This window comes from Salmo salar, chromosome 18 (genome assembly GCF_965601325.2).
Source record: "Salmo salar chromosome 18, fSalSal1, whole genome shotgun sequence".
Classification (NCBI taxonomy): Eukaryota; Metazoa; Chordata; class Actinopteri; order Salmoniformes; family Salmonidae; genus Salmo; species Salmo salar.
This window is the reverse complement of record NC_138308.1, coordinates 42,095,097-42,118,857: the sequence shown is the minus strand read 5'-3', so window position 1 is coordinate 42,118,857 and position 23,761 is coordinate 42,095,097. Positions and strand designations below refer to the sequence as shown.

The 23,761-nt window shown below is 42.2% G+C and overlaps 1 protein-coding gene across 1 annotated transcript; it reads right to left on the bottom strand.

Moving 5' to 3' along the window:
- Window positions 1-919: 919 nt before the first annotated feature.
- On the bottom strand, window positions 920-21,075 carry LOC106595486 (myosin heavy chain, fast skeletal muscle). The gene is made up of 41 exons (XM_045701101.2): window positions 21,020-21,075; window positions 20,496-20,541; window positions 20,139-20,366; window positions 19,645-19,791; window positions 19,277-19,433; window positions 18,728-18,755; window positions 18,358-18,466; window positions 18,151-18,243; window positions 17,915-17,975; window positions 17,676-17,774; window positions 17,054-17,157; window positions 16,479-16,617; window positions 14,640-14,758; window positions 14,318-14,467; window positions 14,050-14,220; window positions 13,521-13,824; window positions 12,910-12,974; window positions 12,729-12,816; window positions 12,496-12,613; window positions 12,226-12,349; window positions 11,708-11,844; window positions 10,825-11,080; window positions 10,343-10,585; window positions 9,861-10,037; window positions 9,617-9,762; window positions 9,335-9,425; window positions 8,627-9,016; window positions 8,403-8,529; window positions 8,110-8,228; window positions 7,780-7,976; window positions 7,447-7,630; window positions 7,145-7,310; window positions 6,696-6,820; window positions 6,211-6,519; window positions 4,107-4,310; window positions 3,832-3,957; window positions 3,522-3,692; window positions 2,079-2,183; window positions 1,895-1,990; window positions 1,299-1,430; window positions 920-1,037 (listed from the first exon to the last, which is right to left on the bottom strand). The coding sequence occupies exons 3-41, from the start codon at window positions 20,352-20,354 to the stop codon at window positions 1,017-1,019; spliced, it is 5,814 nt and encodes a 1,937-aa protein (XP_045557057.1). The 5' UTR covers window positions 20,355-20,366; window positions 20,496-20,541; window positions 21,020-21,075; the 3' UTR covers window positions 920-1,016.
- Between the last annotated feature and the right edge of the window lie 2,686 nt (window positions 21,076-23,761).

The following is a 23,761-nucleotide window of genomic DNA, read 5'->3' as shown; positions in this document are numbered from 1 at the left end:
GTAGTTCTCTCACGTCACCCCGCTCCTCCGCTCTCTCCACTGGCTTCCAGTTGAAGCTCGCATCCGCTACAAGACCATGGTGATTGCCTACGGAGCTGTGAAGGGAACGGCACCTCCATACCTTCAGGCTCTGATCAGGCCCTACACCCAAACAAGGGCACTGCGTTCATCCACCTCTGGCCTGCTGGCCCCCCTACCTCTGAGGAAGCACAGTTCCCGCTCAGCCCAGTCAAAACTGTTCGCTGCTCTGGCACCCCAATGGTGGAACAAGCTCCCTCACGACGCCAGGACAGCGGAGTCAATCACCACCTTCCGGAGACACCTGAAACCCCACCTCTTTAAGGAATACCTAGGATAGGATAAAGTAATCCTTCTAACCCCCCCCCCCCCCCCCCCCCCCCACCCTTAAAAGATTTAGATGCACTATTGTAAAGTGGTTGTTCCACTGGATATCATAAGGTGAATGCACCAATTTGTAAGTCGCTCTGGATAAGAGCGTCTGCTAAATGACTTAAATGTAAATGTCTCTCGAGAACTTGTTCTAAGAATTTCCGCTCAATGTTTTCGCTCAATAGTTACCATGGTTACGCATATACCTATTTGTTTCTTTTCAAAACATTCCAATTTGGGCGTGTCCATATAGGTCAATTCCCCCGAGTGTAAAAGGTTATAACTATAACTATCATTTTTGATGTAATCTATTATCAGTCCTTGCATCCATAGCTCTGTTCAGGAATTTGAAAGTGGTTACATTTCTCTAGCCTCAACCCTCAGCTCTTAACCAAAACAAGTGACCGCTTTGTTAGATTGACCATTTTGTTGTGGTTTGAATCCCAGATTGCTCCTTTAGTTAAAGTACAATATTTTTATGGTAAGAAAAGCTGTTTTCAGAGTAAAAAGCCCACAGTCACAAAGGAAGTGTATGTTGGCCAACATGTTTTTAATCAATGATCAACATTTCACCATGAAAATCATATTTTATGAAACACAGGAAATTGATAAGACTTTGGTCTTGTTTATTCAGCAGCTTCTTTTCCCTGTAAGAAGAAAGACATAACAGAATGGATCAGTATTAATAATGAACATGATAAATATATCAACACTTGGAAATAACAGAATGGATCAAGCATTTAAAACTCAGTGCTCAGCTTGTACCAACTAAATTTGTATAAGTTATTTATTTTATTTACCCTGTCCTGAAATGTGTTTCTCAGAAATCTTAAATACATTTGAGTGAGTGTAAAATGTCAGGATTGTCTACTGTGAAGTCAGGTGTAGGTTTAGCAGCAGTTCTGTACCTTTCCAGAGTCACGGCTCTTGGCTCTGAGCTTGTTGACCTGAGTCTCAGCGATGTCAGCACGCTCCTCAGCCTCCTCCAGCTCATTCTGAACTTTACGGAACTTAGACATGTGCTGGTTGGATGCTTCCTCCTGGGTGAGGAAAAGAGAGGAGAGCATAACATCAGTATTCAAAGTTTTAAGCTTCATGTCATTTAAAAAAAAAATCATATCATTTCTTTAAAGGTATTTTAAAAAGATTTAGGATAGCATTGTACAGTGTATATATAGGGAGATAGATGATATATCAGAGAACTTGAGTAGTGGAACAGAGGAGCGACCTGCTGCTTCCAGGGCCCTGTGATCCAGGAGAGTCAGCACTACCACCAGACGAGCCCCCGGCACAAAGCTAAATAATATTCAACACTCTCTACTGTACTTTAAATTGTTACACATAGGAAGAGGAGTCACTGTGTTTCTTCAGAAATTACTTGCACTATCAACTGAGTTAATGTTGATTGTTGTGCAGTAGCAACACTTAAATAAACTGTCTAGAAGTTTTGTAACGTCTACTAGGGAATGTAAGCTTTGAGGTTTTGACTAAGTCTGTGACTCACCGCTTCCTCAGCCTGCCTCTTGTAGGCCTTCACTTTCATCTGCAGCTTATCTACCAGGTCCTGAAGTCTGCCAACGTTCTTCTTATCCTCCTCAGTCTGTGGGAGAAGTTAAAAGAATCAATAGTCCATAGTTTAACACACAAACCAGTGTGCTTTAGTGTGTAAAGAATGCACTTTTTCTTACCTGGTAAGTGAGCTCCTTGACTCTGCGCTCATACTTGCGGACTCCCTTGACCGCGTCTACACCTCTTCTCTGCTCGGCCTCCACCTCAGTCTCGAGCTCACGCACCTTTGTGGAAGAAATAAACGTAGGCGTTTATGTGTGGTGATGAAATCAGACGTAACAAATCTTTGTAAAACAGAAATATATTATTCTACTAGTCAAGAAGTTTTGTCTGCTCCTATGTACTTTTACGATTTTAATTAAAGGGGTCTATAATGAAAAGAACTCATCATTACACAATAGCAGTGTAGGGTATATAACTCCCCCTGGGTAAAAAGCCCTCTGCCAATAACAGAAACCACTTTATGTCACCATTTTGCTTTTCAGCACTTTCCCTGGCTGTCACTGCCTTGACTTCACCTCGGGCCTAAGAACATCTCTTAGTCAGGAGTTATCACATGATAATCCCCTGGTTCTTGTTGGGGTTCATTTCCTTGTTCCTTGTCAATCATTGGCTCATTGGTGAAATTAGCATTATGACAATATCTTTAATTAAATCATTCTAAAACCTTTATTAATGCAATTGCAGACAGAAGTTGAGGAACATAGCATGCATGTTTCCGAGTAAGTTCTGCAAAATAGTCAAGGGTCCAAGTTATTTTATAAAACCCGAAGTCCAGCCTTAGTGATGTCACTGCCTATGTCATTACCTTCTACTCATGAGACCAAGCCCATGCATTCAGAGCTACACAAACATAGAGTTTCAGTGTTATCTAAAAGCTTAGCAGTAAATGTCCACACCCCATTTTGATTTATAGTGGAATGTTTGACAAGTCTCTTATCTCTTACACTCCCTGGGGAGTTATGTGTCTCTGCATCTCTTTTATCTTTTAGGCTCTTCTCACAGACTCCCTGAACTCACACATTTCTCAGACAGTTTCTTTATAAGAGGCAGAGACTAGAAAAGTACTGTGGAACAATTTTAAACCTCAATGTATATATATTGTTAATCTGTAGTCTAGGACCCTATAAATGTAAGGAGGGAGGGGTCTTATAACCCCTCCACTTCTATTAGTACAACATAAGCATAATCAATTATTATAATACATCAAACATTTGGGACAGCCCCTATCATGACCCCTAGGTGAACCTCTGACATTCTCATACCTTTCTGCTGAAATACCTAGACTTTAGCTTTTAAGAGTTAATTACTCAAAAATGTAATAATAAAACTTCTAAAATGTATTTAAACACAGTAATCTTCAGGGGGCACTTATTAAACATGTATTTTCCTACAAAATACCCAGTATGCCAATTTCAAATCTTACCAAATGTAGCTTTTTTGTGTGTGAGAAAATATAAATTTTCCTCAAGTGAGATATTTTCCCCCAACATACCTTATTTTTATATGATCAAATACATTTCCAGCAATCTGTTTTTCAATCCACCCTACTGTTAACTCACCCTGGACTCCAGTTTCTGGAGCTGCTTCTTGCCTCCCTTCATGGCCAGATTCTCAGCCTCATCCAGGCGGTGCTGCAGGTCCTTGACTGTGACCTCCAGGTTCTTCTTCATCCTCTCCAGGTGAGAGCTGGTGTCCTGCTCCTTCTTCAGCTCCTCAGCCATCATGGCCGCCTGGAATGGTAGTTAGTTTAATTTATGCACCAACTGGCACCAATCATAAAGCTCCGTTGAGATCTTTGGTGTGGTTAAAACAGCTCAGCTTCCACTGGCCCTTGGGGACAAATCTAGTTTATGTAATTCAAGGACTCACATCAGTGATGGCTTTCTTGGCCTTCTCCTCTGCGTTCCTGGCCTCCTGGACAATGTCGTCCACCTCTCCCTGCACCTGAACCAGGTCAGTCTCCAGCTTCTTCTTGGTGTTCGCAAGGCTGGTGTTCTGAAGGAGGAAACGAGGCGATTTGTTTGACTCTCAAGAGAACTTACAAGGCTAAAATTATGAAAATCTAAAAGCAAGCACTGTTGAATTCTATGTGTATAAACGGTTTGCTTGGTTGAGTTTCATTAGAAATGGCTTTTGACCCATACCTGGGAGTGCAGCAGTCCGACGCGCTCGCTGGCGTCCACCAGCTCAGTCTCAGCAACTTTGCGGCCTCTCTCTGTCTGCTCCAGAGCAACTCTCAGCTCCTCGATTTCAGCCACCATCAGACCGTTTCTGCGCTCCACCATGGCTGCCTGCTCCTTCATATCCTCTGCGGCGCGGACGGCATCATCAAGGTGCAATTGGGCATCCTGGGGTTCACAATGAATTAGGAATTGTGGAAGTAGGGCGATGCAATCAGTGAGAGAAATGATCATGAGTAAAAATTGTCCTAATATCCCTACCTTTCTACACTCTTAGAATTAGTGGTGACTCAAGGAACCCTGGAGATCCTCAAGGAACCCCTAGAGTTCCTCAAGGAACCATTGCTAATCAATGGTTCATATTTTCACATTTGGTTAGTTGAGGGGTTCTTGGATAAACCTTTAATGGTTCAATGTAGCAACGGGTTCATGGAGGATCCCTGGAGTGGAGGCATGGCTTAGTACGGGCACGGCTTTAAGATAGATTTTTTTGGGCCGACGTTAGAGTAAATTTAATTCCTGTTCATCTGTTCTGTTGTATTGTCATCACATGTTAAGGTTGAGCACTAATAGCTCTGTTGCGTCAATGAGGCCAGTGGAGGTGTATCAATTCCTATAAAAGCAAATCCCAAAGTTGGAATATACGTTCTTATTGTATGTAATCAGCAATTAAAAAATTAAATATTGAAGGAAATATTGAATATATTAAATACTGAAGGAACATTTCAATTTGCAGTATACAAACTTAACATGATGAACAGGAATGACATTTATGCTAATGCATGACAAAAAATAACCCTCCAATAAGCAGACTCGACTTTGACTTTAACACCAATGACTCGTGACTTAACTTGGACTTGAGCCTTATGACTCGACCTGACTTGATACCCTCCCCAAGCCCAAATATGAAAAATTATGCTATTAGGAAAAAGTGTGCAGCGCATCAACTCTTCATTTAATGGATTACAGTTTGAATCGGACAGCAGCCAATCAAATTGTGCCAGCTGAGGAAAAAGTTGCACTTGGCAGTGCAGAGGAACGTCGGCAGGTGAATTCAGATGGAGCCCTTGGAAAGATGATACCCCAAATTATTATTTTCGGTATCAACAAAAAACAGATAGCAACATACAAAACATGTGGGAAGAAAATTACAGACGGAGGCGCAACACCTTCCAACTTTGCTCGACATTTGAAGCTGCACAAAGAACGATAAGTCGTGGCTAATATAGCCAACAGCTATATAATTTATATCTTTGCTAGTGTAGCATGTAGGCTAACGTAACGTTAAATCAATGAGCCTCCACACAGTCAGTGAGTGTGGGCACGTGAACATTGCACTGAAGATTGAGCTACAACTGGCTAGGCAGTTGGTAGCCTAAATCCTGCCTGATGTTACTGCTGTTCCTTAAACAATTGACATACGTTAGCCTTTCCATGGAAATATAAAGATTATTTGGAAAGTAATAAATATATATATTTTAAAAGCATTCATGATTTCCGTAAATGTAAAATACTAACTATTAACTCTTGTTAAAAATATGAAATGTTATTACATTTGGTGAAGAGCACATTATGACTTGTTTAGGACTCGAAACTCAAAGTTTAGGACTTGAGACTTGACTTGAGACTTGCCTGTCTTGACTTGGGACTTGAATTGGGACTTGAGTGCTAAGACTTGAGACTTACATGTGACTTGTAAAACAATGACTTGGTCCCACCTCTGCCAATAAGCCACGTCTCCAATCTGATAGAATGACACCTCTACAATATATTATTGAAAAGGTTCAACATTTAACCCCCCATCACAAAAAAGATAACAGTTTGAAGCTTTACACAGAGGTTTCTCAAAGATCCGTTTCAGAGGGGTTCCTCTAAGAACCTTTTTCAACTGGAAAAGTTCTGCCGATGCAGCAACCCAAAAGGTTCTTCCAGGCACCTTTACTTCTAAGAGTGTACAGTATATTAGTCCACTCTATTACATTCCACTGTTATATTCTTTTCTACTGATTCACAAAACAAATCCCTCCCCATGTTCAGGTTTTTGAGCCTGATGTCAAAGTCCCTTTACCTTGAGCTGTCCCTGGACGTTCCTCAGCTGTTTCTGGGCCTCAGCGGCCTGCCTGTTGGCATGGCTCAGCTGGATCTCCATCTCATTCAGGTCTCCCTCCATCTTCTTCTTCACCCTCAGGGCGTCATTCCTGCTCCTGACCTCAGAGTCCAGGGTGCTCTGCATGGAGTCAACCACCCTCTGGCTGTTCCTCTTGATCTGCTCCATCTCCTCATCCTTCTCAGCCAGCTTCCTGTCCACCTCACCCTTTATCTGGTTCAGCTCCAGCTGCACACGCAGAATTTTGGATTCCTCGTGTTCCAGTGTGCCCTGGACAAAGAGAAGCAGTCAAGCGAATTGTGCTCAATACATTTGGATGTGTATTACACAAGGAATAATATACTGTGTAAATGACGACAATATACACCAATACAGGAAGCATTGGATTGTAGTTGGCATTGGCAAGTGTAACACTGCTTTCCCTATCAAACAGCTGTAGTTTGTACCTCAGCCTCCTCCAGAGCGGTCTGGATCTCAGACTTCTCTGTCTCCACGGTTTTCTTGGCCTTCTCCAGCTCATGGATGCTCTTGCCAGTCTCTCCAATCTGCTCAGTCAGGTCAGAGATCTCCTCTGCACACACAAACACAGGAGCTGTTTAGACTTGGGAGATTTTCAGTGGATATCACCAATTCAATAAAGTTTATAATGAATCATAATAACAGTTCATTAATGAACAGCACTTCATACTGTCTTGCTAATCTAATTGCCCTCCACATCATTGGTTTGTTCAAAGGAATACCAATTACAAGTTCCAAAACAATATATTTTAAACTTCACATGAACATTCTGAGATTGTGTAATAGTAATTTTGACATAATGTTGATGATTTCAGTTGATTCCATTTTCAAACACTGGTCAAACATCAGGCAAAAATAACTGCTGTCAAATGCTCACGTTGCAAGTTCTTGTTCTCTCTCTTCAGAGTCTCCAGATGATCCAGAGCCTCCTCATAGGAGTTCTTCATCTTGAAGAGTTCAGTGCTCATTGAACGAGCCTCCTTCTGAGCTCCTTCCAGCTCAGCCTGGCCCTCCTCATACTTCTGCTTCCACTCTGCCAGAACCTGGGGAAATCCATGGGACTTTCATTACAACTCATTGATAGAGAGTTTTGAATCAGAAATATGCTACAATTATACTACAACTGATAAAATAGCAGACAGCAAATATCACCCTAGAGTGAGGTTTATAAATGTTCACCTTGTCAAAGTTTCTCTGCTTCTTGTCAAGGTTGGCGGCCATGGCGTTGGCTCTCTCAACGTCAATCATGAGGTCCTCCACCTCTCCCTGCAGTCTCTGCTTGGTCTTCTCCAGGGAGGCACACTTTGAGTTGGTCGCCTCAATGGTCTCCTCAGCCTCCTGCAGACGCTGGGCCAGCTTCTTCCTGTTGAAAATCAGAGGGTGGTGTTATGGTGAGTAATTTGTTGTGGAGCAAATGTTGCATTACATATTGAAGTAACATTTTCTCAGATCCCACTACCACCCTCACCATCCACACCGTTTATTTGAGTTTTTTTATTGTGTGCAACTCACTTGGCCTCCTCCAGCTCCTCTGTGCGTTGGATGGCATCAGTTTCATACTTAGTCCTCCACTGAGCCACCTCACTGTTGGCCTTGGACATGCCGCGTTGCAGCTCTGCCTTGGCCTCCTGCTCCTCTTCAAACTGCTCTCTCAGGAGGTCACAGTCATGGCGGGCAGACTGGACACCATGGGCCAGTGCGTTTTTAGCCTGTGAGAGAGAAAGAAAGAAAGACAAAGAGAGATTAGAGAGGGAGAGAAGTCTCTGAGGGTGGCGTAGAAACAGTCTATGTGAAGATAAAGCTCTAAACTGTGGTAGGTGGTTTCCATTTTGGGTCCCTTACCTTGACCTCCTCCTCAATCTGTCTCTTCAGCTCCTCCACCTGCTGGGTGAAGGCCTGTTTGCCTCTGGTCAGCTGAGACACCAGGGCTTCCTTCTCCTCCAGCTGGCGGCCAAACTCACCTGCAGGGAAAGAGTGACCTCTTAATGAGTTAATGAGTCATTCTTTCTAGATTGAAATTGTATTTTGAGGAATCATAGGGCAGAAACTATGTAGACTGAATTTACAGCCCTCAACATGTTAGTGTGTACTACTGAGGTGAACTATATTGGTTTGTTGTTCATTGTTGATGGTACCATTTTCTGTCAGGAGTCTGGCCCTCTGTGCGCTGATGTCGTTGACCTGGCGAGCATTCTCATCATTCTTAATCTTGATCTCACTCAGCTGGTCCTCAAGAGTACGGCACATCTTCTCCAGATTGCCCTGTTAGTGAAACATATGGGACTGTCAACTTCAGTTTATTGAATGGTAATGTAGTTGACCCTCCTCATCACTTCTTGACCAAAACATCACTGCTCACCTTAGCCTTGGCGACAGCCTCCATGTTGCTGGAGAGGTCATCAATCTCCATCTTGTACTCACTCTTCTCCTTCTCCAGCTTCTGTTTGACGCGCTGCAGGTTGTCGATCTGCTCCCCGAGCTCAGCCACACTGTCGGCCTGCTTCTTGCGCAGAGCAGCGGCTGTGGCCTCATGCTGCAGGGTGGACTCTTCAAGATCACGACGCAGCTTCTGGAACTCAGCCTCGCGCTTCTTGTTCATCTCAATCTGAGCAGCAGTGGCGCCTCCGGCCTCCTCCAGTCTCTCGCTGATCTCCTCAAGTTCCCTGGAGAGATCGGCCCTCTGCTTCTCAACCTTAGCCCTGGCAGCACGCTCTGCCTCAATTTCCTCCTCCAGCTCCTCAATACGGGCCTAGAACAGGGAGTAGGAACAGGGGGAATGAACACTACAATACAGTTGAAACAATTGAACCTAACTACATAATAATAGTATGTACTGTATATTTAGTATAAATGTGTTAATACTTTGCCAGTTACACTAACATATTTACTATATTCATTAGACAGTGTCCCATGCAGGAACCAAACTAACAACGGTAAGAAGCAACATCTTTACAAAGAAAGAAGCAGCAGCAAGAAGCACCATCTTCCATCTTACTGAGCCATCGGAATCCACCAGTAAGAATGTGTGCTACCAGAAGAATGTGTCAGTTATTTTCCTATACTGTACCTGCAGTTCCTTGATCTTCTTTTGCAGCTGAGCTCCCAGAGACTGCTCATCCTCTATCTTGCTGAGGAGCTGGGTGGTTTCAAACTCCTTCCTAAAAAACACAAACACGTTGATTGCAAAGTTTGTTTTGGTTAGACAGTGTAAAGGGAGCCTACATTACCATTCACTTTGCTTATAAGAATCATATACAAAGTGTAATTCATAATTATAAGAATGAGCCAAGAAGAACCATTATGTTGATCAAGATGGCAGGGAATACTGTAGTAATTTATTTGTGCTTACTTCTTGATTTTCTCATCAGACTGCTGCTTGTCATTCTCCAGGTCCATTATGGACTCCTGGGCCAGTTTCAGATCTCCTTCCAGCTTTCTCTTGGCTCTCTCAAGGTCCATACGGAGCTTCTTCTCTTGCTCCAGAGAACCCTCAAGCTACAAGAAAAAAACACATATATATTGGTAAAATCTAAACAACTGTAGATAATATCATCTTACATTCTATCATGTCCAAAATGTAAAACTCCACTCACGTCGTCCACTTGCTGTTCCAGCTTGGTCTTGGCCTTGGTCAGAGTGTTGACTTTGTCCTCCTCTGCCTGCAGGTCATCCAGTGTCTGCTGGTGGGCCTCTTGGAGGGCTTTCTTCTCCTTGGTCAGCTTGGCAACACTCTCATCCATAGACGCCATCTCCTCTGTCAGGTTTTTAACCTGAAAACGGCCACAACAAAATGGGAGAATTAGTTAAATTTATAATAGAAATGTGTCAACAAGTTCTGTACTATAGATTCAACACTAGATGGCACTGTACTCCATACCAGTGTACTGAATGGAAATCATAAACGAGGGGGGAGCAGAACATGAAATGATTGTGGGGAGTACACCACAACTGAAATTCCACTTTTTTTCTTTCTTTTTTCCTGCACCCACAAAAAGCCTTGAATTCCAATCCTGTTGAGCCATGTTTTGAGTTGATTATTCTTTGGATTATTGTTTGGTTGGACAGTCTACTAAACCTTGTTTTCAGTGGCGTGCTTCTCCTTCTCCACTTTGGCCAAGGTGAGCTCCAGGTCATCAATGTCCTTCTTCAACTCAGAGCACTCATCCTCCAGCTTCCTCTTCTTGGCAGTCAACTCAGCATTCATCTCCTCCTCATCCTCCAGCCTCTCAGTCGTCTCTTTGAGTTTGGCCTCCAGCTGGATCTTGCTCTTGATGAGCCCCTCACACCTTTCCTCAGCATCGTTCAGATTCTCTGAATCCTGGTTTCAGAACAGGAGAAAAAATCTGTAGCCTCACTTTGTGTATCAAAATAAAGACTTGATTTAGTCAAACAGGTCAGAGCAAATCAATTTAAATGTATGAGATATAAATATATACCATGGGCAATTTCTTGAGTTAGCCACAGTGTGCGTGTGTTCCTATGTGCAGATGTGTGTGCGATTGTGTCTGTGTACTTGTGTGTCTAAATGTGCTCTGATGAGGCCTGTTGCTCACTCACAGATGCGACTTGAAGCGCCAGGTCATTCTTCTCCTGCACCATGGCCACCATCTTCTCCTCCAACTCCTTCTTCTTGGCCAGAGCCTTGGCCAGGTCCGACGTCATCTTCTCATAGTTCTCCTTCATGTTGGCCAGCTCCTTCTCAGTCTCAGCGCTCTGCAGCAGGGGCTTGATCTTGAAGTACAACTTCATCCATGGCCAGGTTTTCACATTCATGAATGAACGGATGTTGTACTGGATGGAGAAGATGGAATCTCTGGTCCACAGAAAGGATAGAGTGACATGGTGAGTGACATGGTGAGTGACATGCTTAAAGATCTCCTCCAGTGTTGTTTTTTTACTTTTCCTGTGGAAAACGATATCCCAAGTATAAATACAGTGAAGTACAAACACTAAAGGGTAAAAATATATGTTTTGAGGAAAATAGTGTTTTTAGACACAAACTTCAAGGAGTAAGGCATTCCCAGCATTCCTTAACTGGAAAAGTAAAAAATAAAATCACTGGATGACGTCTTTAAAGCTATATTCTGCGATTCGAAGAATAACAAAACGGGGACCCCACCACTTTTTGAATACAGCTGAGGAATGGGGCTAGGGAAATGTAATCCCTCTTAAACTTATATACAGCGCTGTAGATGAAAGAACTGACAGGTAATGTTAAGATCATGAGGCATTTCATATTATTCCAGAGTTAATGGATAAATATCACTTATTTAAATAACAATTGAACAGCTTGCTAAATCCCAAACTGCTGCTTTAATAGAATATTATAACATGTACTTTCTCATCCTGAACAACTCACAGCATATTCACTATGTAATCATTATACATTACATACAGGTGGTTGACAGAATTGTTTGTCAAGATGTCTACTCTTCCTCACCTCCTCTCCATCATCTTGGTGAACTCTCTCCTCATGAGGAATCCACGGCTGAGAGCCTGGACCATGCCGACCAGAGAGGCCAGCTTCTCATCTCTCATCTCCTCCAGGACACCCAGCAGACCGGCTTTGAAGAACACCTGACACAGGTTGACATGGTCAATTATGGAACCAGTCAGGTGGTAACAGATAGAAAGGGTGAATCAAAAGAGAGGAACCAAACCACTAGATTGATTTGAACAACATAAACATTGTAATGCTTACAAACAAACCATGGGATAGGTTGTTTATGAGTTGTAAGTTATTGTATAGTTGTAGATTAATAATGTACACTGACATAGATAACCGCAGAGATACCATTCTGACATAAAGCACAAGATAATTGAGTACAATATTTTTTTTTTACATTTTTAAGGAATAATAAAAATAGATCAACTGGAGAGACATTGAATGGTTAGAGTTTACATTATCATTGAAGTTGTGTTTTATTGTTAGCTTTTGCTGGGGGGTATTTGACTGACCTTGGTGTGTCCAAACTTGTAGTCCTCGTGATTCACATCAATGGACCCAAGCAGCTTCTCAGAAGCCTTCTTGTTGTCCATGAACTGGCCCTCGGGGATGACACTGGCATTCAGTACTTTGTACCTGAATCAGGAGAAATGTTTAACATATGTCAAGTTTTTATCTGTGTGTGTGTGTGTGTGTGTGTGTGTGTGTGTGTGTGTGTGTGTGTGTGTGTGTGTGTGTGTGTGTGTGTGTGTGTGTGTGTGTGTGTGTGTGTGTGTGTGTACCTCTGCTTGAAGTCAGCATAGATGATTCTGCTGGGGAAGCCCTTCCTGCAGATCCTGATACCCTCCAGAACACCATTACACCTGAGCTGGTGGATAACCAGGAAGTTCTCCATCAGACCTGGAAACACAAACCAAGTCTCTTTTAATACTCATATACAGGTTAAAGACTGGTTTGTTAATGTTACTGATAAGGTACTGACAAGATGTCATATTTAACTCAACATCGATTGTACCTGGAGTCTTTGACTCGTTGGGGATCAGGCAGCGTACAAAGTGAGGATGAGTGCTCCTCAAGTTGGTCATCAGCTTGCCCAAGTTCTCCTGTAAGAGGGTTACAAACCATGTTCTCAGAAATCATTTCTGATAATCAATACACCTTTTGAAGGACTGAATATCCACATTTTAAAAGCTCACCCTGAACTGGGAGGACACAGTCTGCATGGAACCACCCTTCTTCTTGCCTCCTTTCTTGGTTGTATCTGTTGTAATGGAGAAAAGTTCAATATAAATGAGAGAATCTCAGGTTAACTTCACACGTATCTTAATGCAAATGCTGCCAATGAGATTGTGTAAAATAACAGCTATTGTATGAGTAAATTATCCAGTAAATTACCCAGAGAAATCATGATACACTTAAAGACTCTAAAGCAGCAATCAGCAGTTGAAACAATAACAAAGCATTCTCCCTGCCCCTGTTTCAATAAAAACTGGGAGATGGTCTGGAGAAATGTAACCACTCAAATTCATTGACAGAGCCATGAATTAAAGAACTGACCATCTTGTTTCCCTTTACTTTGTTTACAAACATTGGAGTAAAACAAGCTCATATTTTGGGTTCTAATGGGGTACAACGTCTGAACTAAGCTGATGTTCTTCAAGAAAGTTATTTCCTTCAAGAATGAATGGGTACATATCTTAATAAGTCCACAAATGGATGTAGCAACTGCAGACTGACCCTTTAAAGAAAATGGGACTGAGTTGTAACTAGTTCTTCATGAAATCTTTTGATGTGCTGCTAGTCTTACCTTCAGGTGGGGCAGCGACATACAGGGTAGCCATCAGTTTGACTGAGGACTTCCCGTACAGCTGAAGAACTGAGTCGTTCAGAGGGTCCTTGTTCTTCTCCAGCCAGCCAGTGATGTTGTAGTCCACAGTGCCGGCGTAGTGAACCAGGGAGAAGTGAGCCTCTGCCTTGCCTTTGGCAGGCTTGGGCTTCTCAAACGCCTTGTTTTTGCCAAGATGCTGGTCATACAGCTTGTTCTTGAAGGAAGTGTCTGAAGCCTTAGGGAACATGCACTCCTCTTCAAGGATGGAGAAGATGCCCAATGGCTTTACGAAAAGAGATGTACATCAAATTAGTGATATTTACATTTAGGATCACATTTATTCTTTTAGCAAACATGCTATTATCAGAGTATCTTCATTTAGGGGCTCATAATAGGAAACATTTTGAGTTCTCAACAGTCAGATACGTTGTACCATGTGATAATATCTCACACCACTCCATTTGAGCTTTGCTGTTGAGGTCCATTATAATCCTGACAGACAGTTTACCTTCTCAATAAGCTCAATGCAGGCAGCCAAGTCCATGCCGAAGTCAATGAAGGCCCAGACAATTCCCTCCTTCTTGTACTCCTCTTGTTCCAGGACGAACATGGTGTGGTTGAAAAACTGTTGCAGTTTCTCATTGGTGAAGTTGATGCACAGCTGCTCCATGCTGTTGTACTGTTGATGGAATTTCAGAAGGGATCATTTTATCATCATACAAGGCTGTAATCCCTCTCAATCACAACTAATTGTCTTGTTCTGGTCTCAGACTCACATCAAAGATCTCAAACCCGGCAATGTCGAGCACACCGATATAGAACTGCCTTGGATTCTTGGTGTCCAACATCTCGTTGATACGGATGACCATCCACAAGAACATCCTCTCATAGATGGACTTGGCCAGAGCCGAGACTGAGTTATTAACCTGCAATGAAATTACCTCAAATTAATACATGAGATATTGACCATGTCTAGTGATAAGGTGAAAAGAGCTTGGAGAAAACAACATCACTATTCAAAACAAGCAATGCACTCATCAATCACCAAAAGATTTATGGCGCTCAGGAAATGGTAGATGCCGTGTTTGGCCATCGTACCTGAGGTACAGTCTGTCCCTTGGTCACATACTCGTTGCCGACCTTTACTCTGGGGTAGCACAGAGCCTTCAGCATCTCAGCTGAGTTCAGGCCCAGCAGGTAGCCGATTTTATCAGCCACTGGAGAGAAAACCAACAACAACAGACTCAGAAACACAAGATCACTTGATTCTGATGTCACACTGACCAAAGGGTTTGGCCAAGTTTTTGTGGGTTAGGTTTTGATTTTAACCCACTTTCATCAGTTTAAATCAAGTACAGATACTGGGGTGCAAAGGAGCAAGAAGATAAATAACAATATGGGGATGAGGTAGTTGGGTGTGCTATTTACAGATTGGCTGTATACAGGTACAGTGATCGTTAAGCTGCTCTGACAGCTGATGCTTAAAGTTAGAGATGGAGATAAGAGTCTCCAGCTTCAGTGATTTTTGCAATTCGTTCCAGTCATTGGCAGCAGAGAACTGGAAGGAAAGGCGGCAAAAGGAGGAATTGGCTTTGGGGGTGACCAGTGAAGTATACCTGCTGGAGCGCGTGCTACGGGTGGGTGTTGCTATGGTGACCAGTGAGCTGAGATACCTAGCAAAGACTTATAGATGACCTGGAGCCAGTGGGTTTGGCGACGAATATGTAGCGAGGGCCAGCCAACAAGAGCATACAGGTCGTGGTGGTGGGTAGTATAAGGGGCTTTGGTGACAAAACGGATAACACTGTGATAGACTACATCCAGTTTGCTGAGTAGAGTGTTGGAGGCTATTTTGTAAATGACATCTCCGAAGTCAAGGATTGGTAGGATAATCAGTTTTACGAGGGTATGTTTGGCAGCATGAGTGAAGGAGGCTTTGTTGCGAAATAGGAAGCCGATTCTAGATTTAATTTTGTATTGGAGATGCTTAATGTGAGTCTGGAAGGAGAGTTTACAGTCTAGCCAGACACCTAGTTATTTGTAGTTGTCCACACAGAACCGTCCAGAGTAATGATGCTAGTCGGGCAGGCGGGTGCGGGCAGCAATCGGTTGAAGAGCATGCATTTAGTTTTAGGGGTTGGGCAAGTTGCTGCAGGGGGTGCAGAGCTGTTGCTCGGGGTAGGGGTAGCCAGATGGAAAGCATGGCCAGCCGTAGAAAAATGCTTATTGAAATTATCGTTTATCGTAGATTTATCGGTGGTGACAGTGGGCACCAGGGAGGAGGTGCTCTTATTCTCCAAGGCCTTTACAGTGTCCCATAACTTTTTGGAATTAGTGCTACAGGATGCACATTTCTGTTTGAAATAGCTAGCCTTAGCTTTCCTAACTGACTCTGTCTATTGGTTCCTGACTTCCCTGAAAAGTTGCATATCGCGGGGGCTATTTGATGCTAATGCAGAACGCCACAGGATGTTTTTGTGCTGGTCAAGGGCAGTCAAGTCTGGGGTGAACCAAGGGCTAAATCTGTTCTTAGTTCTACATTTTGTGAATGGGGCATGCTTATTTAAGATGGTGAGGAAAGCACTTTTAAAGAGCAACCAGGCATCCTCTACTGACGGGATGAGGTCAATATCCTTCCAGGATTCCCGGGCCAGGTCGATTAGAAAGGCCTGCTCACTGAAACGATCTCCTGCCATACTTTGATGAGGCTCTGGCCGTCTAAATTTTGTTTTTCTATGTTTGGGACTGGGAATGGGACTAATGCTTTACATATTCTATATCTATGAGTGGGCCTGGGAATGGTTATAATACTCTACATATTGTATATCTATGTGTGGGACTGGGAAAGGTTATATGCTCTACATATTGTATATCTATGAGTGGGACTGGGAATGGTTATAATGCTCTATATAATGTATATCTATGTTTGGGACTCACCCTCTGTGCCGTCTGGCTCAGCCTGCTCCTCACGCTGCTTCTGCTTGAATTTCAGGTTGCCATGGTGCAGTACAGCTCCTGTCAGCTTGTAGATGCTAACCTTCTCATCATTAGTGAAGCCCAGGATTGTAATGGCATCCTGGCATTAGACAGGAAGTACATCGGTGATGAACTGAACGGTAGTTTGCTCACATTCATTATACTACAGTTCTGTTCTCTCACCAGAACACATGGGATGGATGTATTTGACTGGCTTCTCAGATCCACATGATTACACTTGGCCAACACTAGTTGACGACAGCACAAAATACATTTTACACAGTTCCACAGGGACTTAGTGGCACTCTCTTGTGGATGTCTTACATGTACAGTACGTGCCTCAAGGTGAAGTGTGAAGGTATGAAGAGTTCCTTGAGGCACATGCCTAACTAACTCAAGGCATTGAGAATCAAACAAAACAAAATACATGAAAATTCCCTGCTGCCACCAAGTTGGGATTGAACAGTGCATTCAGTGTGTATGGTGGTCATACCCATTCCATATATAAAATATGATTAACCCTTTGTTTTACTCACGTCTGTGGCATCCAGCTCTTCCTTGTCGTTGATGCTGGCCACTGTGATCTGACCCTGGCTGCACATGGGGAAGTCGTAGGGGTTGGTGGTGATGAGTGACATTTCTATGGACAACAGAGAATGTCTTCTCAGATAAATCTGTTAGATTTCTTCTGTCCTACCTTTACAGTATCTCTCTCTCCTTTACTCAATAGATAAATGATATTTCATGCTGAAACCCTCATATTAAACACCAATGGTATTCATTAAGTTGATGGTTTATATCTAGGATGTTTAACACCTTCGTCATTCTATTTTCTATTTTAAATCATAGTATTACGTTATTTAATATATTTGACATGTGATAATGTCACACAGAGGGTCAGAGATAATTACAGACCCCTGGGATCATCTGAAATACCCCAAAGGGCCACTGGATGTCGTATGATAGATTACATCAAATCCTTGAAAGATACATTCACAACACTTATCACAGTGCATTACTTGATACATCTTTCCCAAAGACCTGACCCATGTCTAGATGCCTTGTTACGTTGGATGTACTCATTGTAATAGTATTAATACAATGAATTCCACAGATGGGGGTGGGAATAATTGATCCTGTAACTCTACTTTGCCTTACCAACAATCTCAGGTTTGTGATTGGTCATCATCTGGAAGAAGATGTGGTAGCCTCTCTCATCGGGAAGCTGGAAGGACACTCTGGACTTCTCTAGCAGGTCTGAGAGAGAAAGAGAGAGACATTGACAGAGAGAGAGAGAGAGAGAGAGAGAGACAGAAAGAACATGAGATAAATATTATCTCCCCCAAAAATCTGTGTGAATTTAGTAAAGAATTGAGAAACAATGAAAATCAACTCACAGGTCTCAATGTCAGCTTTAGCCAGTTTGCTACCTTGGAAGTGAATCCTGATGAATTTACCCTAAAATAGAGCATGGGGTTAGAAAGAGGTTCACTAAATACATCTAACATTTTACTTTGATAGACCCCTTTAAATGTTACCGTTTGTTGGACATCTATTGATATAACAAAAGGGAAATACTGAAGTACATTTGTCCAATATAAGGTAACTTTCCCAGTGTGCCCTTCATACTTACAAAGCGAGACGAGTTGTCGTTCCTCACTGTCTTGGCATTACCGTAAGCCTCCAGCAGAGGGTTAGCAGCAATGATCTGATCCTCAAGAGACCCCTGATTGAGACAAACACAAGTTGCTCAGAAACTGGTAAAGTGGTAAATTTAGTTATTCTCCATTGCTTGATCACAGCCCACCAAACTGCAATGTGTTAGAAAGGTACAACCTACCTGCATTTTGCCTGGCTCTGCTTCCTTCTTGGCACCAGACACTGCAATGGTGGCAAAGTACTGGATGACACGCTTGGTGTTGACAGTCTTTCCTGCACCGGATTCTCCACTGGTTAATATGACAGAGAAACAGGGGTTTTAGTAACATGTTTGAATGTCAGATTGGCTGTCACTAAGAAATAATATTTAAAAATACACTGTTGACCTGTTTTCTTTCATAAGTAAATCGTTAACAAATATCCCACTCATTGACTCATTCCTATGCATAGCCTAATCCATTCATAATGTCATGTATTTTCATCACTCCCAAGCGACACAAGATATTACAGTAGAAACATTTTCTCAAGTGAGATTTTAGTAAACAACTTACGTAATCAGGACGGACTGGTTCTCCTGGTCTGTAACAAAACAACATATTGATTATCATATTACCAGCAAACTGTACTAACATAGACTAGAAAACAGTAGATACCTCTCTAAAGCATATTTTAACTTCCATCCATCCATCCACCCACCCATCCACCCATCCATCCATCCATCCGCCCACCCATCCATCCATCCACCCACCCACCCACCCATCCACCCATCCACCCATCCACCCACCCATCCACCCATCCATCCACCCATCCACCCATCCACCCACCCATCCATCCATCCACCCATCCACCCACCCATCCATCCACCCACCCATCCATCCACCCACCCACCCACCCACCCATCCATCCATCCATCCACCCACCCATCCATCCATCCATCCACCCATCCATCCATCCATCCATCCACCCATCCATCCATCCATCCATCCATCCACCCATCCACCCATCCATCCACCCATCCATCCACCCACCCATCCATCCACCCACCCATCCACCCACCCATCCACCCATCCACCCATCCATCCATCCATTAGATCTCATACCAATCTGCATGAACTGAAAGGCGTTGTCAGAGACGGAGAAGATATGGGGTGGAGCCTCCATCCTCTTCTTCCCTCTGTAGGCGTTAACAACCTCCATGTCGTACACAGGAAGCCACTTGTAGGGGTTCACTGTGGCACAGAACAGCCCAGAGTAGGTCTGGATGAAAGAGAATAAATTCAATTAGGGGATTAGAAAAATCAGATTGACGTTTACCTGGATTTATGTGAGGATGTGGGTGTACTATGGTATAGTAATGTAGGTCTACTGTATTGGTATGTTTTGGTTTCTACCATTACTTTATGTGTAGTACTGTATGTGTGTATCTCATGTTCTTGTACGTGTGTGTATGTTTATACAGTTATCTTACATAGATCATCCATGCTGCATAACGCTCTTTGAGGTTATACAACACAGATGCTTCATTCAGGTAGGTCATCATGGCCATGTCCTCAATCTTGTCGTACTTAGGGGGGTTCATCTGGTAGACATCTGCTTCTTTGAACTCTTTTCCTGCCTGAAACAGTCAGAAATATAGATTATACACAGATCAAACTGGACAGGACTGAATTCTGTCTGCTCATTAAATACAAGTTCAATCTTTAAAAAAATAACTGTTCTAACTCCATACCCCCCATCTTACCCAACTACTTTGTTATCAACCACCGACATATACATGGTGATTCTTAACTAGTCAATATAGAAAATGCCATGCTATTGTTAAACAGCAGCGATAAAATGTATGTGTTTGAAGGTTATATTCTGCTGTTGTTACTGATTTCATTTTGTCTATTGGCATGTTTTGATCATTCTGATGTTAATTTCAAGACAGAGTAATTTGAATGCATTTCAAATCAGGCTTACCTCCTTAGTGCCGTCCGGATGCGTGACTGTCACAGTACACTTTCCTTCAGCCCTTGCAGTGACCAAACCCTTAAGGTAAAGCTCCTTGGTGTCTGCGACATAGCAGGCGTTCTTTGAATCAAAGGGTGCAGTTTGTGCCTCCATCCTCTCCTTCTCAGGCTTACGGAGGTATATGGCAGCCTTGCCGTAGATTTGCATCTCCGCGTCCGTACTCATGGTGACGGATCACTAGGAAAGAGACGAAACAAGAAACATGATTGACTCTGTGGTGCTTCCTCCACAGTCAACAGACTTGTGAGGGGCATCTCTCACAGAACATTTGTCACTTTTCTTATGAAGACTCAAACTATGTCTCACCTTCTTTTTCCCCTCCTACAGATGAATTTGTACTTCTTGGAGGACCCTGGGAAAAATTAGGGTGTTGTGAATACGCACAAGTCTAAAGCCATATAATTTAACCCCCGAAGAGGTAGAAAACATTTAGAATGGTATAATTCAACACAATCATGACAGCCTTGAACAATTCAACTACAGGTGCAACTGGTAACTTTCATTTTCCTGTTGACAACTCACTTAACTACACATTCTGTCAAGAATTCAAATAAATACCCCTGAAAACACAGTTACATTATAGACCAACCCCTCAATTTACAAACAGGAGCACCACTTTGGCCTGTAAATAAAAGCTACAGGTTTCAAGTAAAACACATTTAAAGTAAAATGAAAGTCAGTTGATTGCATATTGTAAAATCTGACAATGCAGAAATAATGTAAATAACTAACTGCAGAAGTCAACTGAAACAGCGCAGTTAGCTACTGCCTCACATGCTGAGCGCTAAGATGACACAAATGTAAACATATGAGGAGGTGGAGAGTCTTACCACAGAGAAGGAAGGTATCTGACTTATGGATGCTGGGGTCTCAGCCTGCTTATATCTGGTTGAAACTGTCAACCAAGCAAAAGTTAATTATGGACCGCTCTGGTAAAGGAAATAGATTGGATGAGACCTCTGTATTTCTGTGTCTCACTAGCGCCACCAACTTGCAGGAGAACCACTCTCTCATTACATTACTTTTATATGTAATATTTGTCTCTAAATTGAATTGAGTTAACATTAATAAGAGATGTCATTACTAATAATTATGACAGTATCAAAAGTTTGAGTTATCAGATTGACTTCAATGTTTCTACCATTGCCCCTCAAATACTGTAATGTAGTTCCTGTTCACCCATTACCACTAAAAACATTTCAGAATAATCTCACCTTATTTAAATCAATTTTAGTTACATTCATCTTTATCAACAACTTAATAATATATATCCTCAGTCACCTCATACTTGTGATCTATCATATTAAAAACATATTTAAAAGTTGTGGTGGCAGGTAGCCTAGTGGTTAGAGTGTTGGACTAGTAACTCAACGGTTGCTAGATTGAATCCCTGAGCTGACAAGGTAAAAATCTGTCATTCTGCCCCTGAACAAGGCAGTTAACCCACTGTTCCTAAGCTGTCATTGTAAATAAGAATTTGTTCTTAACTGACTTGCCTAGTTAAATAAAATGATTTAAAAGCCACAACGGAACCATTTAAGCTTTCAATTACAGCTCATAAAAGTGTTAAATCAACTGTGTAGTTATTTGTCTACAGTTTGATTTATTGAAGATGCTGCAGGAGCTTTTAACAGTCTCACATTTCAGTTGTCTAAAACGGTCCAGGAGGATTCTTAAGGTTTACATAACATCAGTACAGTATTTCAATCATCTTATCCACTCATATTTCTGACAGCCATGTAGCTGCCTCAAACTTTTATTACACTCTGAGGTAAACCGTTTAGCAGCTGGCTTATATAAAACTGCTTTAAAATGAATAGGGGATAGTTACAATAAAATAACAGATTCCTTTCCATTTCCATTACATTTTAATTCATCCTTTACATTACAGTTTTCATATCTTTCTAAAAGACAGCTTGAACAAATCAAATCACATTGCATTGGTCACATACTGTTCACGTGTTTAGCAGATGTTGTTGCTGGTGTAGCGAAATGCTTGTGCTTCTAGTTCCGACAGTGTAGCAAGTAATATCTAACAATTTCACAACATACTGTATTTGATCAAGGTCTTCTTTATGGACAGGCATTTCACATTCTTCAATCTCTATCAAATCGTTTGTGTTTCAAAACCTCTGCATTTAATAGTTGTTTTAATGTTTTTTGTGTCTAATTTGGTTCCAGCTAAATTAACATTCAATAGGGTGAATCTGTACATAACGTTCAGACAGAAATGTATTGTGAAGAACAGATATGACTGTCTGTCAGGTAGAATAGAGAATCATGTCAGCTCTATTCAATACATTTCTATCAGCAATGTTCAGAACATTTCACCTGAATACCTCCTGTTTGTTCTGTGAGCAGTGTCCACCCAGCACATCAGTACAAGAAGCCCCATAAGGGGGAGCTGCTGGATGCACTAGTTGAGCAGGGAACTGACCATCTGGATTGACCATCAAGGCCTTTTAATTCCTTGGACTGTGCTCTCGTCTTCACTTCACTCTGCCAACATTTCCTAAATCTGGCACCGATGCCACTGTTATTAGACAGAATATATTTACTTGGCGTGTTTGTGGGTGGAGAGAACATCAACACCATGCAGACTAAGAGTTTATGACATTCAAATTATTTTAATGTGCAAAGATCTGGCATGATATTGGACCTGTGTTTTTGTATCCGAGGGACATAGTGCTGGTGTGGAATAAGAGCCTGCACACCATGCGGATGGGCTGTCCAGAACAGAAGTTTCTGGCTTCTGACACACTGTTAACAACCAGATGCCATCAAACCGTTGAGTAAACTGTCTTTATAAAACTGTCATTGTACATATTTAACATATTTTGGCAGGACCTTGGGAGTATCGGACAGTAACTCTTGATCCAAGACATTTTAATGGTGCTTTCAACGACTTAGGCTATGCTCGCAAAGTAGTTTAATCACCACAGGCAGGAGCCTGAGACAACAGAGACACCCAAGAGGCTTGGCACTTTTAACATGGTTCAATCCATTAAAATGTCACAGCCAGTCAAAATCTATATCTGGATATGACATGTCACATGCTGTGGCATGGATCCACAAAACAACCAAGCTGGATTCGATTCCTTCAGCTCTTATTCAGATCTCAATTATCTCACTGTCGATCTATTATGGTGGCCAATGTCAGCAATGTGAGGACCTCGTGGTCGACCAATAAGGTGTAAATAATGTGCTGTTCTGTACCGGATCTCTCTGTGGTCCACATTACAGGTTATGAGGTCTTTTCAGCATGCAGTGTGAAGTCAGTGGAGGGCTGAATGTAATATTCATCTCAGACATTTACAAGGAAAAACACATGGATCAAATAGCTGTTGTGTTTTTCTAGCAAGTTTTACAGACCTGTAGGCAAACATACAATATGTTACAAGAAGTAGTCCAAATGATTACCCCCCTGTCGGTGAACTTCTCCAGCCAATGGCCATGTTCCAAAACTGGGTGTCAGAATTACATGCAGCCTAAAGTCGTTTTGGAATGTGACCCTCTGACATAGAAATGTCAAAGTATCAAACCCCAACTGCTGAGCTGTGGTTGACACTCCA